This window comes from Littorina saxatilis, linkage group LG14, assembly GCF_037325665.1.
Source record: "Littorina saxatilis isolate snail1 linkage group LG14, US_GU_Lsax_2.0, whole genome shotgun sequence".
NCBI lineage: Eukaryota > Metazoa > Mollusca > Gastropoda > Littorinimorpha > Littorinidae > Littorina > Littorina saxatilis.
In genome coordinates this window covers 35649913-35667479 of record NC_090258.1, presented here as the reverse complement: position 1 = coordinate 35667479, position 17567 = coordinate 35649913, and the positions used below count along the sequence as shown (strand labels likewise).

Here is a 17567-nt window from a genome sequence, read left to right as displayed (position 1 = left end):
GAATGGGATGAATATCTCACGTTAGACTGCAATTATGAATAGTTTCAAATAGCGTTTATGACTGTCATGGAAACGATATTTCAGCATATTTTAGGCAACAAAAATAAAATTCAGAACAAGGGAACTAACTGTGTAATATTATAGAGATTAACACTATTTAAGATTTTAACAGTTGTCTTTCGTCTATACGAAGGGACGTAATTCTGCACTTCCTGTCCTGAAATGTGATATTCGGCTACTGAATTTCTCCATTCGTGGTCCAGTCAGGACATCAAAAACGAAAGTTGAAACTGTCCTGCTTTTTACAAAGGAACTGGCACGGAGGGAGTGAATACTTGGAACAGAAAAAGGAAGAGAGAAGCTTTACTTGAGCAGAACAGGCACTATGACTATGAGAGATAAGTCCTTTGCACAAGTTGCAGTGAAAATCCATCGATGAAAAACAACTTCAACTTTTACAAGCGTCGATTTTGATGCATTGGAAGATTGACAAGCTATTTTTGTGTTGTTGAAATCTCAAAGGTCCAGTAATGTGAACATGTTATACAGACGGTTGCTTTGCTAAAGTAGCACACTTATAACACCAGCGATAGCTCTGTTGTCCACAAAGGCTGCATGAAAAATTGAAAGTGAAAGGGCACAGTGAAAGAACTTCTTCGTTCCACTTCCATTGAGGCGGAGAGAAGACAACAATGCCTTCCAGTTCCAAGTATTTCGTGTCTCATGAACTGGCCGCTTGCTCGCCCTCGGCAAGGCTGGCACATTAGTGACCGAGAAGTCGAGGCAGAAAACTGCCATCATGATGTTGACAGTGTGTGCAGTGTTGTTTGCGGTTGCATGCACAGTCAGCGTGAGGGGCAGTTTCTCTGCAGAAGACCACAGATGCACACACACCTTCACAAAGCAGCACGAGGTTTGTGGATTAGTGGGCGCATTTGCTTAGACTGACAGAGACAAGTGCATTATTTGTTTTGATTTTGTAAACTGTGGTAAAGTGGTTCAGTGTTGTTGCCAGGCCTCGGTCTTCGGTCTTCGGTCTCTGAGCATTCCTTTCTGATTTGACGCACTGGACCTAGCCTTGTCCGGTCGATGGACTGTTAGTTTTTACGTTTTGGTGGTCAACTGACCGATACTTATTCCTACAAGCCGGACAAGGTCTGCAATGAATGGAATGGGAGTTGCAAAGTCGGAAAACAAACCCGATCGAAATGCTCATGTTCACTACGAGTGAAAATGCACTCCGTGCCGAGTCCGTGTTTGTCGTCATTGACACTCGAGGCTGCGTTTACGGAAATACCCGATCCAGCCGGTGTACCTATTTACCGAAAACGGCGCAAACAGCGGAAAGTTCATCAATATAATACTACGGTATGGTAATTTGGACCTATTGTTTTTTTAAAGCCAGGACATTTGGACCTATTGTTTTTGTTTAGGGAGGTCCAAATGACCTATTGTCTTCTTAGGCTGGCAACAACACTGCGGTTCTGCATAGGCTAATTTGACTGACACTGACAGTTAGTGATACCAGCAAGCAGGTGTGGCATGTATTGGATGTTTTGTTGCCCCATATTCTCAGTGTAAGACAAATAAGAGTAATGCAGTAGTCTTGAGTTTTTCTCCTGGACCAGCTGTTTCATTCATGTGCATGCGACAATTTTGACACTAATTCTGCTGAGACCAAATTTTTTACTCTTCAACTTACTCAAGAGTGCAAGTACTTAGCATTTGTGAGGGCCACTACCACAAGGCATTGTCTCGAGGCATGGAAGACTTCTAAGTCAATGAGAAAGCTGGTCTAATATTTTTTACTTTTAGGCATAACTTCTCGATCTGTATCTTTAACCCTTTCGCTGCCTGCCTGACGTCCTAAGGTAACTTGCTTTGATGGCCAACAAACCATTCAGTATAATGTATTTATATAAGCAACAACAAGAGAAGATGTTCAAGAAGAAAAACAACAAACAAACAATATACATGTGTGTTGTAATGCATTTAAGGCAATGCATGAGCGGTACGACTTGTCTCCGAAAACCCCTGAAAACTTAATCAGAACTTAAGAAAGTTCGTCCTTAGATCGTGTTTTGTGACATATTTGTTTGAAATCATGACGTATATCTGCAACTTTCACTGTTCCTGGCTTTATTTTCGTGTTTGTGCGAGGATTTACGACGGAGCGGAAGCACTAATCACATAACGTCAATACTTGTGCTTTCGAGTAACAAGAGTTACCTCCCTTGCATTGAAACTGTTGCATCGACTTCGTCGAAAATCTGGCTTTTAACACATAAATTAGGGTGCATGAAGCATGAATCAGGCACGACTTCTGACAGGCATGTCAAATTCTTAACTTTGAAGATAGATTTAGATGGGGTTTTCGTAGGTTTTCGGGGGTTTTCGTAGAAAATAAGTACCCGCAATGAGCGGCAGTAAAACTAAACTTGGAGAATACATGGAATAACCTAGTTTTCTGGGTAGGTATTGAAGAGACTTATACAAATAAATGAAAAAAAATTTATACTAATGGACACAGACTGCTGTTGCTATGGAAACAGCCGCCATATTGGATTTCTAGGAAACGGTTTTGCAGCAACATCATACATCAGACATGCATAATATTTGGCACAAGGATACACATGACTTGTATTTGCAATCATATAGAACGATATTTTGACTAAAGACTACAGTTGAATTTAAATAAATTTTTGTAATAAGGATTAATGAATTTCTAACTGCATATATGTTCATTAATCTTTATTTCAAAAATAATTTATATTCAACTGTAGTTTTTTGTCAAAATATCGTTCTATATGATTGTAGATAAAAGTCTTGTGTATCTTTGTGCCAAATATTAAGCATTTCTGATGTATGATGTTGCTGTAAACCGGTTCCTAGAAATCCAATATGGCGCTGTATATGCCAGTTTCCATAGCGACGGCAATCTATGTCCTTTAGTTTTCGCAATTTTTTCATTTCTTTATATAAGTCACTTCAATGTCTACCCAGAAAACTAAGTTACTCCATGTATTTTTCATGTTTCCTTTTGGTCATTCTAGTGCCACTCATTGCCTAAACATCAAGGGCAGTGTAACAGTGACGTGTAAATGTGTAACGGTGTAACAGTGTAAATGTAAGTTGTCAATTCAGGTACATACAGTTAAATTAGTTAATCCTTTGTATACAAATATTTATTGGCAGCGAACAGGTTACTTAATGTGCATAGCTTTCTTTTTTCATTGTGAAAAATTAAATAGAATCATGCTTTTCCATGAAGTCTAGATATTGTTACAGAATTGTCTCTATTATCCAGAAACTTTAACCTGAACAAAACAGATCTAACTTTCGTAATGAGAAACCTGTGATACAGATCTAAAAGTGTTCTTCGTCGACGCACGTGAGGGAACTCTAATTTCAAGGTCGACAATGAATGGACGACACTTGTGGACAAATGTCATGATATCAACTGTGTTAAAATGTACTTACCAGAAAACCACTGCACAGTTCGTAGCAGGATACTTTCGTTGACCAGTTCATATAGTTTTTATTCGGAATCGCGTTTGTATCATGAGAACGCGATCGATACGAACACAATGAAACATAATCTTCTCTTCGACGCCGCCATTTTAGATGATGTGTTACACGAGATCTCATCGGGAAAGAACGATGAATGATTGTTGTTTTATACAATGTACATGTAATTATTACTGTATGCATTTTAGAATTGATTCATTATTGATAAGATAATGATTGAGTGAAAGGAAACAGAGATTTAGTTAGGTAAGATAAATTGTTTGTACGTTGTTAGAGGTTACCTAGAGAAACGTAAACAAACACTTTCGATCGCCTTGACTTCAAGACGATCGAAAGTGTCGGTTTGTTGCTAAAGGTACGAGACAAAACAGACAAACGCAAGCAGCAAGGTGAAGAAAGGTATGTTGTGTATGTTGTTAGGACATGTATTGGGGTAACGTAGACAAACAGGGGAGATCGTTATAGATGATCGAAATGTTAGTGGTAGCTAGCGGTAACAGGTAAACAAACAAGGAAGGGGATAAATAGAGAGGGGAAAGGAGAAATCGGGACTAGACTATGCTATACTATGTTATGCTATGCGGCTGGGCTATGTTTTATGCTTATGGTCTTTGACTACGTCTTCTTCTGGGTACGGAGCAGACTAACGGGAAAAAGGGGATTTGGAGCAAGATACCGAAGAGAAGTAACTACGGGAAAAAGGGGATTTGGAGCAAGTTACCGAAGAAGAGTAACTGGAGCAGTCTACGGGAAAAAGGGGATTTGGAACAAGTTATTGAAGAAGAGGAATAATTGAATAATTGAAGTTGTCTAATGGGAACAAGAAGATTTTGGGAGCAGTCTAATGTAAAGGATGGTTGGAAGAGTCTTCTAATCGTATGGACGTTCCAGTGATGTTTTGATGTTAATGGATTACTGGTACATTACCAGATATATATTTCTTGTCATTCTAACTGAGTGTTTGAATGATTATTGCCATGAGATGTGAATTATTGACAATGACTACAAAAATCAGATAATTAAATCTGAGTCTTGAAACCTGCAACAATTTGTGTCTTCTTTTATTCATCATCATCACTAACATTTATTTCACACATCACAACAATCAAAGAGAGCAATCCGCTTTCGTTACAATATGATGGTCAGATCTAAACACTGTGTTCTTGTTTATGTCAGCTTTATTTTTGCACATGAAAATCTGTTTGTACATCTGCAGGTGTTTTATGACGTTGACATTGAACCGGAGCATGTGATTCGTCGTCGCAGTGTTGACCATCAGCTGCGCATTCACCTGCACTTTGACCACAGCGTCAACAATCTGCCTCTACCTCACAGTCAGCTCATCAAGGTCTGTGACGTTAAGCCACCTTCCTTATCACATCGTGCTTGCGCGATAACTCAACCTTTTAATTGTAAATCAACCATTGTTTTAGAACATGAAAGCGTGTGCGATGGAATTAAAACAGGGATGTCGTTTGTTTTCTGCAAAATGCTCAAACTAATATTTCCAATCACTCAAAAACTTAGCTGTCAGTTCAGCAGAGCTTTTGGTCTTTTTCACTGTAGAGGAAAGGTGACCGGCCAAGGACTTCCAAGTTCCATTACAGGACCTAACAATAGTAACATTGCCCCTACTTCAGTACTTGTAAGTTGTATGGCCATTTCAGCAAATGTGTCGAAATTGAGTGCTAGGAACATCTCTGTTTAATATTAACAGTTTATGTCTGAAAAAATGCATGTGTATCGGATAATATTGCCTCCACCAGTGAAAGATCTCTCAGTACTTTACTCGTTGGGAAACAAAATGAAAACCAATGTGTGACAGCAGTGGTAAGCAGTATTGTCTTTTGTTGGCAGCGACTGGGTGAGCGTGCTGCACACGGTACAGAATGACTTGGTACTCTGAGAGTTACAAAGGTTTCACTGACTTGTTCTGACAGCCACACTATCGAAAGGAGGCGTTTGTTTTTTTAGCTACATTGTATCTGATAGAATACATTCTATGAATGTTGATCTGTATGTTTTAGCGTTTATAAGTTGCAGACAAATATTGGACCTAGGTATGTGCACCACAGGTAAAGACTTGCTGACAAGGCATGTTTGTGGTTGCAGACGGAGGTGCAGAAGGCGGTGAAGTACTGGCAGGAGACGCTGATGGTGCGGGCCACAAACGCTCCCATCAGACTGCGTCGACAGTGCGGCTCACAACAAGTCAGCTACTCCAATCAGCGCGCATACTGTCTCAACAAGTGCTCCCCTCACACTGTGTGTGGAGAGATTGTCATACCACACGATCACCTGGAGGTAGTAACACTTACAAAACTCAACTTTATTCATTGTCTTTTGTGCCTCTGTAAGTTTTGATTTTACTAGGTTTCGTAACAACAATGTTTGCTGTTGTAAAAACTATTAAAGTGTGTGTGAGTGTCACAACCTTGGACTATTATCCTGGTAATCTGACAGAGTATTTGACTGGGTGCTACATTTTTAAGTTGTGATTGTTACTGTGTGCAGGGCTGTTACTTCTGGATTCCAGGGACGAGTGAATACCTTGTAGACAACAATGCTGGTCCTGGTGTGAACGAGACCGACTTTATCCTGTACATTGCCAGCATCCAGTCTGACCGCTGCCAGAAGGGACGAACCGTGGCCTACGCTGCCCACTGCCAGCAGGAGAGAGCTCTCGACAGGTACAACTGGATTACCTTCTATCTCCGTGCTTTTTGTCTTCTCCCACAAAAGGTTTTCAGGGGCCGGTCCAGGGGGGAAGGAGGCAGTCAAGAAAAATGATCATTGACGCATGGCAGTAATTTTACTTGGATGGTACAGAGGCCAGGTGGCCTAGGATATGTCACAGGTTGACAAACTGATATCATAAAGCAGTGAATAGGTCCAACGTCTCTGGAACTTGGTCAGGACAACCATTCTTACTGGGTGTAGCAAGGCAATGTAAGGCACAGAAAGAAACTGGCAAACACAATTATTTTTGTCAAATTAGTAGCTTTTTTTTAATCCCAGCGGAGTTGGAGGTATTCCATGAACACATACTGAGATCGACTTGAGAAATTTTCTTCCCCGATAATACATGATAAAGAAGCATTTGTTGTTGCCAAACTATGGCTACAGTTGGGGACAGAAGTTCACCAAACTTTGGAAACATACTAACTTAGATACGGTGGGTGTTCTCTACGGATTCGATTTTTTATATAACATCACCCAAGGCCGCTTTAAGTGGGTTGAAATTCCGTAGTTTCCAAGTCTATGGATTAAGCTCGTGCAAGAAGATGACGCCAAGAGGCTTTGACGTCAATGCATCATGACATCATCCCCTCTCTGCGGTCTTTCTCTCGCGCGTGTGGTGTGTGTGTGCATTTTGTGTGTGTGAAAAAGAGGGAAAACGTGTGTGTGTGTTGGGGGGGGAGGATGCGTATGTGTGTGTGTGTGTGTAAGAGAGAGAGTGTGTTTGTGTATGTGGGTGTGTGTGTGTGCGTATGTGTGTGTGCGTACATGCATATATGTGTGTGTATGTGTATTTGTTTGTAAAGGTGTGTGTGTCTGTCTTGTGTGTATGGGGTTTGTGTGAGTGAGTGTGTGTGTGTTTGTTTGCATGGGTGTGTGTGTCCGTCTGTCTATGTGCGTATGTGCATGTGTTTTGTGTGTATGAGATTTGTGTGAGTCTGTGGGTGTTTATCTGTGTGTGTGTGTGTGTGTGTTGGGGTGAGAGAGAGAGAGAGAGAGAGAGAGACGATTTGTCCTTAGCTGGGTGTATGCATTGCACTTTTACTTAATTGTAATTTGATATTCACTGTAATGGTTATACAGTGGTACTTCCCAGAACAACCCCTCTATTTTATGGCTCCCTCACCATTACGACCCATTTTTCTCTGACAGATTATTTCGCTTTCTATTTCTTAGTATATTTTTTTCTCTCTATCTTACGTCCCCCTCACTGTAACAACATACGACCGCGTGATTTAGTTCATTTAAACTTCATCTCCAGTCGAGTCAGTATGTGGAAACTTGCTGAAATCCTCTCTGTGTACAAGACAACTTTGGCATGCAAACTGGATTACAGCCACGCTCTTTCATATCTATTTTAGCTCATAACTTTATTTTGTCTCAATAAAGCTCATTTGCCAGATCTTTACTTTATTCTGCAATAAACTGAGCAACAACTACAACCATACACACATGCAAGGTTACAAAAACGTTGTGAAAGTAATCCGTACTTCTTTGCTCTGGCTACCAAACCGGAACTTGTGATAACATCAGGAAATTGTGTGATGTTCGTCATGTTTTCCAGAAGAAATGGCCAGCGACCATGTTATCGGATCCTGGAACGTTTTTACATTTAGTCAAGTTTTGACTAAATGTTTTAACGTAGAGGGGGGAATCGAGACGAGGGTCGTGGTGTATGTGTGTGTCTGTGTGTGTGTGTCTGTGTGTGTGTGTGTGTGTGTGTGTGTAGAGCGATTCAGAGAAAACTACTGGACCGATCTTCATGAAACTTGACATGAGAGATCCTGAGTATGGTATCTCCAGAGGTTTTTTTCATTTTTTTGATAAATGTCTTTGATGACGTCATATCCGGCTTTTCGTGAAAGTTGAGGCGGCACTGTCACGCTCTCATTTTTCAACCAAATTGGTTGAAATTTTGGTCAAGTAATCTTCGACAAAGCCCGGACTTTAGTATTGCATTAAATTACATATTCTTACTCCGAATCACATATATGCATTGACGTAGTCAGAGATGCTAAGGTCTGAAAATCGCTACCCGTCTAACAGACAAAGGGAAGCAACCCAACACACAAAAAAGTGTAAGTGGAAGCGTAGCTAAGGACGCTTGCCGTGTGGGTTACCTCCCCTTGGAGTGACCTACGTCACTGCCGCTTCCCGAGCACGTGATAGAACTCATACGACTTTTTTCACTCAGAGGAGGAGGTCGCATTTTCTTTCGCCCTCGTGGCTGTCTGCTTGCTGTTTGCTCGGCACCCACCGGCCACGTTGTTCACCCGTCTGCTTGCTGACTGCTTCGTAGTTAGTGAGCTCTTTCCAGTTAGTCTTTCTGACTAGCGTTTTTCATTGTGTTTCTGCTGAATTTCTGTCCTTTTTTGGACTTTGAAGTTTTCAGCAGCTTGTTGTTTGGCCGCCATTTTGGTAGCCATTTTGTTCTAGCACATGTTGTCTTTCTACTGAGCGTGTTCGTCCATTTGGGACATTCATATTGTCAGTAGTTGGTTGTTTAGCTGCGTTTGAGCAGCTATTTTGACTGGTGTTAGTTGTTATTTCTGCTGATTTACGTCCGTTACGGACTTGTAATTGTTTCAGTAGTTTGTTTACTTTTTGCGTCAGCATGGCTGACAGCGATAAGAAACGTAATGTTAAGCCAGAGGGCAAGGGCAAGGGTCCTTCTAAGCCTAAGTCTTCTGCATCTTCGTCTAAGCAGCCTCTAGTGGTTGTAGTATCGGATCAGGCACGCAATACGATGTTTTCAGTGCCTATTTCTCCCCCGGAAGTTGTTCACGCTAGCTCTCAGCCTAGCGTTACTGTTTCTTCTACTTTGCCTTCTGCCTCGGCACCAGAGCCTGGTCCTTTGGTGTCTTCTCTGCTCAGCTCTTTGCTTCCAGAGATCCGTAGCCTCGTGCGCGAGGAGATGAAGCGCTCCGTTCCGGCGTCCAGCTCTGTTTCCCACCCGGAGGTGGGAGGCACTCTTTCCTTGGCTTCTGTTCAGGGACCGGCCGCTTCCTGTTCCAGTGGGGATTTCCCTGGTTCATCGCCGCTGCTGTCCGTTCCTGGATCTTCGAACCGGTCCGCTAGCGCTCGTGACGCTGCAGGACATTCCATTTTGGGAGTCAGTTCTCTTCTTGATCGGCATTCTCTGGGCTTCCCTCAGGACTCTGGCCTCCATCCTGGGGCAGATGGAGTCTATGTCTCAGCTGGTACCACTGGGGAGGGTTCACAAGCGTCCACTTCAGCTTGCCCTGAAGCCATTTGTGGACTCTCCTTGTGTGGACTGGAACACTCTCGTTCCTCTCGGGGAATGGTTCCAGACTGCTACCCTTCCGTGGCTGGACACGGCTTGGGTGTGCAGGGGCGTGCCGATCGCCTCTCCCCCCCCAGACACAGACCTCTTTACAGATGCGTCTCTGGCGGGGTGGGGGGCACACACGGACCAGCTCACAGCGTCTGGTCTGTGGTCAGCAGACCAGAGCAGTTGGCACATCAACTCCCTGGAGCTAGAGGCGGTGTCTCTAGCTCTGGCCGAGTTCCTCCCTTCTCTTCAGCACAAGCACGTTCGTCTGTTCACAGACAATACCACGGTCGCTGCATACGTGAACAAACAGGGAGGTTCGCGGTCCCCCACTCTTTCGCGCAGGACCTGCGAAATTTTGACTTGGTGCGCTCTTCACCAGATCACACTTTCAGCAAGGTACCTGCCGGGGAACCTGAACACGCTTGCGGACGCGCTCAGCCGCTCCGACAAGGTTCTTCAGTCGGAATGGACCATCACGCACGGGGCGTTGCTTCGCCTTTGGGCCATGGTCCAGAAGCCGATGGTGGATCTTTTCGCCACCAGATTCTCCAAGGCGCCTCCCGATATTCGTTTCGCCATTCCCCGACCCGGAGGCTTGGCGGACGAATGCATTAGACATCCCCTGGGTGGGGTTGGAGGCTTACGCCTTTCCTCCTTTCCAGTTACTCGGACGAGTCATCAGGAAAGCGGATCTGGAGGGTCCGTCTCTGCTGCTGGTGGCCCCTCTCTGGCTCTCTCAGACCTGGTTCCCGGACCTTCTGAGACTGGCTCACGGCCCTCCCATCCCTCTCTCTCTCGTGAGAGGCGAGCTCGTGCAGCCTCGAACCGGCGTTCCCCACGAGGACCCTCAGTCACTGAACCTTCACGCGTGGAAGTTGTTCGGTCCTCGCTGAGGCGTTCTGGGGCTTCAGAACGAACTTTGGATTTGGTACAGCGCTCTCACAGATCATCTACCTCTTCCGTTTACGCTTCCCACTGGAAGGCCTGGGCCGCATGGTGTCAGTCTCACGGGCTGAGCGCCGTAGCGCCCCGCTCTATGCATTTGGCCAACCACCTGTCGGACTTGTCCGCTCAGGGTGCCTCAGCCTCCTCTTTGAGGGTCCGCAGGTCGGCTATCGCTGCTACACTTAGACAGATTGGGCATTCTGTCAACGTCAGTGGGGTTATTGCTGGAGTCATTAGGGGTGCGGCCTTGGAAGAAGCCAAGACGCGCTCTCCCTTTCCCAAGTGGGATCTCTTCCTGGTCCTTGAGTTCTTACGCTCTACGGACTTCGAACCTTTAAGGGACGCCAGCCTGCCTAACCTTACCCGGAAGGCGCTCTTTCTGCTTCTCTTAGCTACGGCGCGCAGGGGTAGTGAGATACATGCCCTCTCAGGTAGTCCGGAGGACATCTCTCGTGAGCAGGATGGCTCTTTGACTTTGAAATTCGGGGTGGGCTTTCTAGCCAAGAATCAGACTCCGGATCAGCCTTCGCCTGTGGTTCGGGTTAAACCACTTTCTCACATCCTGGCCCCGGACGATCCGGATTTGGTTAACTGTCCCGTTCGGGCCCTCGATGCTTATCTTGCTCGCATTCGTCCTGTTCGGTCAAGCTCGCAGAAGCTTCTGTTCATTTCCCTTAACACTGCAAGGGATAAGGATATCGCCAGAACAACGTTGGCCCGGTGGGTGTCGGCTCTCATTAAGCAGGCCTACGTATGGAGCCTTTCAAGAAGGGGGGGGGGGGGGGCGCAGCCTATCTTCCCCCTTGACTCGGCCAGAGTCCATGAGTCCAGGGCATGGGCCTCCTCCTCTGCCGTGTTACGGTCTCGGAGACTGGATGAGGTCCTACGAACAGCCTACTGGCGCTCTGACGACGTCTTTATACACTTTTATCTACGAGACGTCGCCGCTGTTTGTCAAGATGGTTCACGGTCCCTCCCTGCCTTGGTGGCAGCGGGCCAGTGCCTTTCCAGAACTTGAGAGTGAGTTAGAACTTTTTGATCTTTCCCACCACCTTGTTGGAGTTATCTGCATATATGTGATTCGGAGTAAGAATATGTAATTGAATCGAACATTTTTAAGTAAATTTTCATTTGATTAATATACTTACCCGAATCACATAGGTAATTCCCTCCTGCCTTCCCCGCTTTATAGTTTCTAAGTATTCTATAAGTCGTATGAGTTCTATCACGTGCTCGGGAAGCGGCAGTGACGTAGGTCACTCCAAGGGGAGGTAACCCACACGGCAAGCGTCCCTAGCTACGCTTCCACTTACACTTTTTTGTGTGTTGGGTTACTTCCCTTTGTCTGTTAGAGTCGGGTAGCGATTTTCAGACCTTAGCATCTCTGACTACGTCAATGCATATATGTAAATTTTCGATTTCAGCTTGGAGGCTTAAAATTTAATTAATGAGTTTGCTCATTAAAGTTGTCATTAAAATCGATTTTTTGCAAACAGATTTAAAATTGATTGCTTCGTATTCTTCATCACATTCTGAATAAAAAAATATATACATATGTCATGTTTACCCTTAAAATGTGATCACAATTAACAAAAATAGATTAATTAGTCTTACGATTAAAATTTAAGAAATCGATCCACAAATGATTTCATCTTATTCTTTATCATTTCCTGATTCCAAAAACATATAGATATGATAGGTTGTATTCAAAACAAGCTCAGAAAGTTAACAAGAATACAGAAAAGCGCGCTTTCCTGCTTAGCACAATACGCTACCACGCTAATCTGGCGTGTCAATATCACTACGTTTTGCACATGGAAGGTGAGCGATTTCCTTCATGCGGGGATTGACGAAGCTGTACTGTCTTGGTGAAAAAATACAGTGCGTTCAGTTTCATTCCGTGAGTTCGACAGCTTGGCTAAATGTAGTAATTTCGCCTAACGCGACTTGTTTTGTTTTCCCCAATCCATGACTGGTTGCTGTGATATGCAGCTACGTATTCGTATGAATCAATAAATTGTTTGCAGAATCGTGTCGGTGAAGTATGAAGGTGAGTAGTGTATAGTGTCCTAAATTACTCTACTCATCAGTACGGCAGTGTAGTTACTTCCCTTGAAATGAAAGTGAAAATAGACTTTTTGGAACGAGTGAAAGTTCAGTGTCTAATTGACGTTTTTCGCTACCATTTTGCATCAGTTTCAACGCACTGCCTGAGCTCTTTACGTCTATAAAGGGTTACACGTGTGGCAGTCCTTACGTGTGGGATACTTTTTAACCCAAACTTTGCCAGTATGAGACTGAGTATTATTCCCCCCTCTGCTTCTTTCTCTCTGTAAACTTGTAGGGCTAGTTATGTTTTGGTAACTTATCCAGCAACCAAAATCATTTACCCAACAACAGGCCTGAATCCTCGATAGCTCACATGTTGAGGAGCTAGACTTTGTGGAAACTACTTTAGCGATTGAAAAGTTCCGAATACTCTAATGTACGAAATATACATCTCTGGAGCAAACAATACAAACTTACTGCATTTAAACTAGCAACTACAGGCTTGAACACATGAATCTCCATGTAAAATCCATGAGTTCGGTTGTTTTCTGAATCCAAATCTAACGATCAGTGCAGAGATACTCGCTTCAGATCCCTGATCAGTGTAAGCAAATTCCCAAGGCAAGTAACTCTCATACTATGTCTAGCGTCAAGAGTAGTTCCCCTTTCAAATTTCTGTATTCAGTTGCTTCGACAAAAGACTGCAATCCGACGGTCAGTTTTCAACAATATTTCATTTTATAAACAGATCACACGCAATCAAATGCACACATCCCCCCATCAATTTAAAGAACATAAAGCGGTTTCATACACTGTTTTGCAGCAAAAAAACACCCTTATTCTTTGAAAAGCTGAAGAAAGGAGGAAGAAAGAGGTTACATACCTCGTCTCAGTGAATATTAAAAATAATGGTCGAAGTTCGCGGATCATGAAAAATGCGAGCTTGAGCGAGCTTTTTCATGATCCACGAACTTCGACCATTATTTTTAATAACCACTGAGACTCGGCATGTAACCTCTATGTATCTTCATCTTTGTGTGTGCTTTCGTTCAACCCCTGTGTGTTTATTGCAAACATTCACTGCCGAGTAGTTACAGCATTATGTTGAATTTGTTTCAGACCCGTGGCGGGCTATTTCAGCATCTGTCCACAGTCTATTTCTGACAGCTGGCAGGAACGACAGCAGCTTCTGTCTACCATGAAACATGAAATACTCCATGCTCTGGTAGGCCACCCTGCTTTCTGCTTCTCATTGGATGGCATGTGCATTGTGCATGCATACACACACACCTCCACACACACACACACACCCACACACACACACCACCCACACACACACACCTCCACACACACACACACACACCACACACACACACACCACACACACACACACACACACCACACACACACACACACACACACACACACACACCACACACACACACACCTCCACACACACACACACACACACACACACACCACACACACACACACACACACACACCTCCACACACACACACCCTCCACACACACACACACACACCTCCACACACACACACACACACACACACACACACACACACACACACACACCTCCACACACACACACACACACCTCCACACACACACACCACACACACACACACACACACACACACACACACACACCTCCACACACACACACACACACACAGATTTTATGACAGTGAAGCCATACTCTGTACAAGTGAAATGAACTGAGAGGCTTTGACCCCTAGCTGGTTGACCATCCGATTAAGTTTTGATATATATATAGGAGGTCTTCTGACTAAACAAACTAAGCCAGGGCATTTGACATAATTATAATCTGGGAACATACGTTGTATATGATATGTTAGTTGTACAATTTTGTCAACTTCAGATGTTGAAATTCTTTTGTTTTCATGATTAAAAAAAAATGGTCATGAATGAAAATATTTGCACAGGATGAATTTTAGAATAATTCAGATCTGTTCCATACTGCCAGGGCTTCACCGCAGGCCTGTATGCATTTTATCGTGACGCTGATGGAAATCCTCTGACAGACAGAAGTCCATTGACAGGCAAACCAAGGAATTTTGATGGAAAGTATGTTGAGTCCTTCACATTCCTTTTTACGTTTGACTAGATGTTTTAACATATAGACAGGGAATCGAGACGAGTGTGTGTATGTGTAGAGTGATTCAGAGAAAATTACTGGACTGATCTTCATGAAACTTTACATGAGAGTTTCTGAGTATGATATACCCAGACCTTTCTTTCCTTTTTGGATAAATGTCTTTGATGACGTCATATCCGTTTTTTTGTGAAAGTTGAGGCCCCTCATTTTTTTTTATTGAATTGATTCAAATTTTGGTTAAGCAATCATTGACAAAGCCCGGACTATGGGATTGCATTTCAGCTAGGAAGCTTACAAATTAATGAGTTTGGTAATAAAAAATCTGAAAATTCTAATTAAAATTTGAGTAAATCCAAAAAATGTGCTTGCGGTTTACCAGCAAGCGGACGAAAACTCAACCAAGCTAAGTTCTTATTACTTATTGTTTGTCTGTGCACTTAAAAGACCGTTGGGTCAACATATTTGTGATTGTAACGTATTGTTTTGTCAACAACAAACGTTCCAACAAATTACCTTTCTTGTTTTTTTATTCAAAATTTGAGTAATTGATCCAAAAAGGATCTCATCTTATTCTTTATCATTTCCTTGTTCCAACAAAATATAGTTATGCTATTTTGGGATCAAAAACAAGCTCAGAAAGTTGAAATGAATAGAGAAAAGCGCATTTTCCTGTGAAGCTCAATCGCTACCGCCCTATACTGGCTTGTCAATTTCAGTGCATTTTTCATGTGAAAGGGTCACTGATTTTCTTACCAAAGGAAATCTACGAATCTAAATTGACTTGGTGGAAAAAAATGAAGTGCGTTCAATTTCATTCTGTGAGTTCGACAGATTGACTGAATGTAGAAATTTCGCGTTACGCGACTTGTTTCTTCATTCTTGCAGTGACAGACAGAAATAGCAGAATATCATTCATGTCAAACAAGCAGTTAAAGGAACTCCTGTCTCCCTCTATCTTTGTGTGTGTGTGTGTGTGTGTGTGTGTTATTACCTGTGTCAGACCTGCCTACCCTTACGATTTGGGCGTAATTTACTATGTTTGTTAACCCAAACTACGCCACCACGCTTTCCACAATGGAAGTACGTTTTTTAAGAAACCAAAAGTTCGATTTTTCTCATCTAATCTTGATGTAAATCCGATCTGTATTGTTGCTCTCGCAGAGCTTGCGTTTGCACCTGCGCAAGATCGTTTGGGCAATATCCGGTCATGTCCGGTCTGTTCAGCCACATACAAGATAGACGACGCCGTTTGCTTTACAATGAATTAGTGACGCGTGGACAATCTGAGTCCCCATGAGACGGACGAGTCTGATGAGGAAGCTGGTCACAGTGGTGGTAAAAGGATTGCTGTGAAAAAGAAAAAAAGCTATTCAACAGAAATACAAAGGCAGCTAAATGGAATCGTGGCCATGCCTAGGACCTTAATCAAAAGGCCCAAAGCACGTCTTGTGTTCCCTTTGTCACAGTGACTTTTCGTGTGCACACGGTGGAAAATATGACTGTGCATAGCACATTGGGACAAATGATCACAAGGATGCAGTAAAGAGAGCTCATGGAAACCAAAAGACAAAATACGTTCGAATTACCTGTTTCTTTATGAGGAAGTCTGAGTCGAGTGATACAGTAACAAAACTGGAGGGAGAAATTGTCCGAGCAGAAGTAACAATGTGCGAAATGATTGCCGAATGGAATCTTGATTACTCATTTTGGCTTGGCTCATTACACCTTGTAATGTTGGGGGTAGGCAGGTCTGCTGTGTGCATGTGTACACATTGTAGCTCATGCTTAAAGGCACAGTAAGCCTCTCGTAAACCATCACAGATACTGTCAGGCTTTTACACACAGTACAAACACCCTTTCTTTAAACACTCACCGCTTGAGAACATCCTAGGTGCCCTACGTAAAGAGCGAGCAATTTTCCAAAAATTTATTTTCGTGGACCGTCTGATTGGCAAATCAGGCGCCTCGTTTTGGCGCTAGAACTAACTTTTAAAATCTAGATAATAAATTGACAGCTTGTTACACAAACATTCTTAAATCATAAAAGAATTCTTTTTTCATCAAGACAAGATCAGTACAATTCGAAGTTTTGAAAAAAGAAAAGCCCGGAAACGTGTCACGCAAACCGTCTTTCTCGTAGCAGACGACGGTTGTGCCTTAGCGCTCGTTCCTCTGAACAGTCAACTGTCACTGCTCTAGTTCGTGTGAATCGCAGCCGTTTGTTGCGTTTAGATTCAGAGGTACACAATAACGTGCTATTGCAGATAAGCTTACAATGAGTCGCATTGAAATCACAAACTGACGACTACATTGTGAAAAAAGGAAACTGGATCACACAGGTTCGCGATGGCTCAGGGGTAAGATAAACCACGCCAAAAAAATTCTTTGAAAATTACTCGCTCTTTACGGAGGGCACCTAAGATGTTCAAAAGCGGTGAGTGTTTAAATGAAAGGGTGTTTGTACTGTGTGTAAAAGCCTGACATTATCTGTGATGGTTTACGGGAGGCTTATTGTGCCTTTAACAGAACTCTCGTTCTATCTCTCTGTCTCCCTCTTCCCTGTGCAATGTTCTGTCCCTCTCTCTCCCCTCCCCCTTCCTCTCATTGATTGTCTTTTTGTGTTTAATGCCATTTTGCTTTTGATTAGTTTGCTGTAGAACCCTAAACTGAGGTTGGAGTGATTGTCTGCCAACATAATATAATCATATTACACTGTTTTGTTTTGTCAGGAGAGCCATGTATGTGTGGAGTGACAAAGTGGTGGGCGAATTTGTGCGTCATAATTGGGACACACACAAAGGATTCATTTCCAAGGTCGTCAGCATGATAGTCACACCAAAGGTCAAGGTCAGTCTGATTGTCTGCAGACTGTGT

The 17567-nt window shown here is 43.2% G+C and overlaps 1 protein-coding gene across 1 annotated transcript in view; it reads left to right on the top strand.

Moving 5' to 3' along the window:
• Window positions 1–202: 202 nt before the first annotated feature.
• LOC138947653 (leishmanolysin-like peptidase) overlaps window positions 203–17567 on the top strand; it is a 35538-nt gene continuing 18173 nt past the window's right edge. Inside the window, exons 1-7 of the mRNA XM_070319176.1 lie at window positions 203–913; window positions 4745–4876; window positions 5641–5832; window positions 6043–6218; window positions 13676–13781; window positions 14562–14662; window positions 17423–17540. Coding sequence (XP_070175277.1) covers window positions 800–913; window positions 4745–4876; window positions 5641–5832; window positions 6043–6218; window positions 13676–13781; window positions 14562–14662; window positions 17423–17540 — 939 coding nt within the window. The 5' untranslated portion in view covers window positions 203–799. The remainder of the gene's footprint in view (window positions 914–4744; window positions 4877–5640; window positions 5833–6042; window positions 6219–13675; window positions 13782–14561; window positions 14663–17422; window positions 17541–17567) is intronic.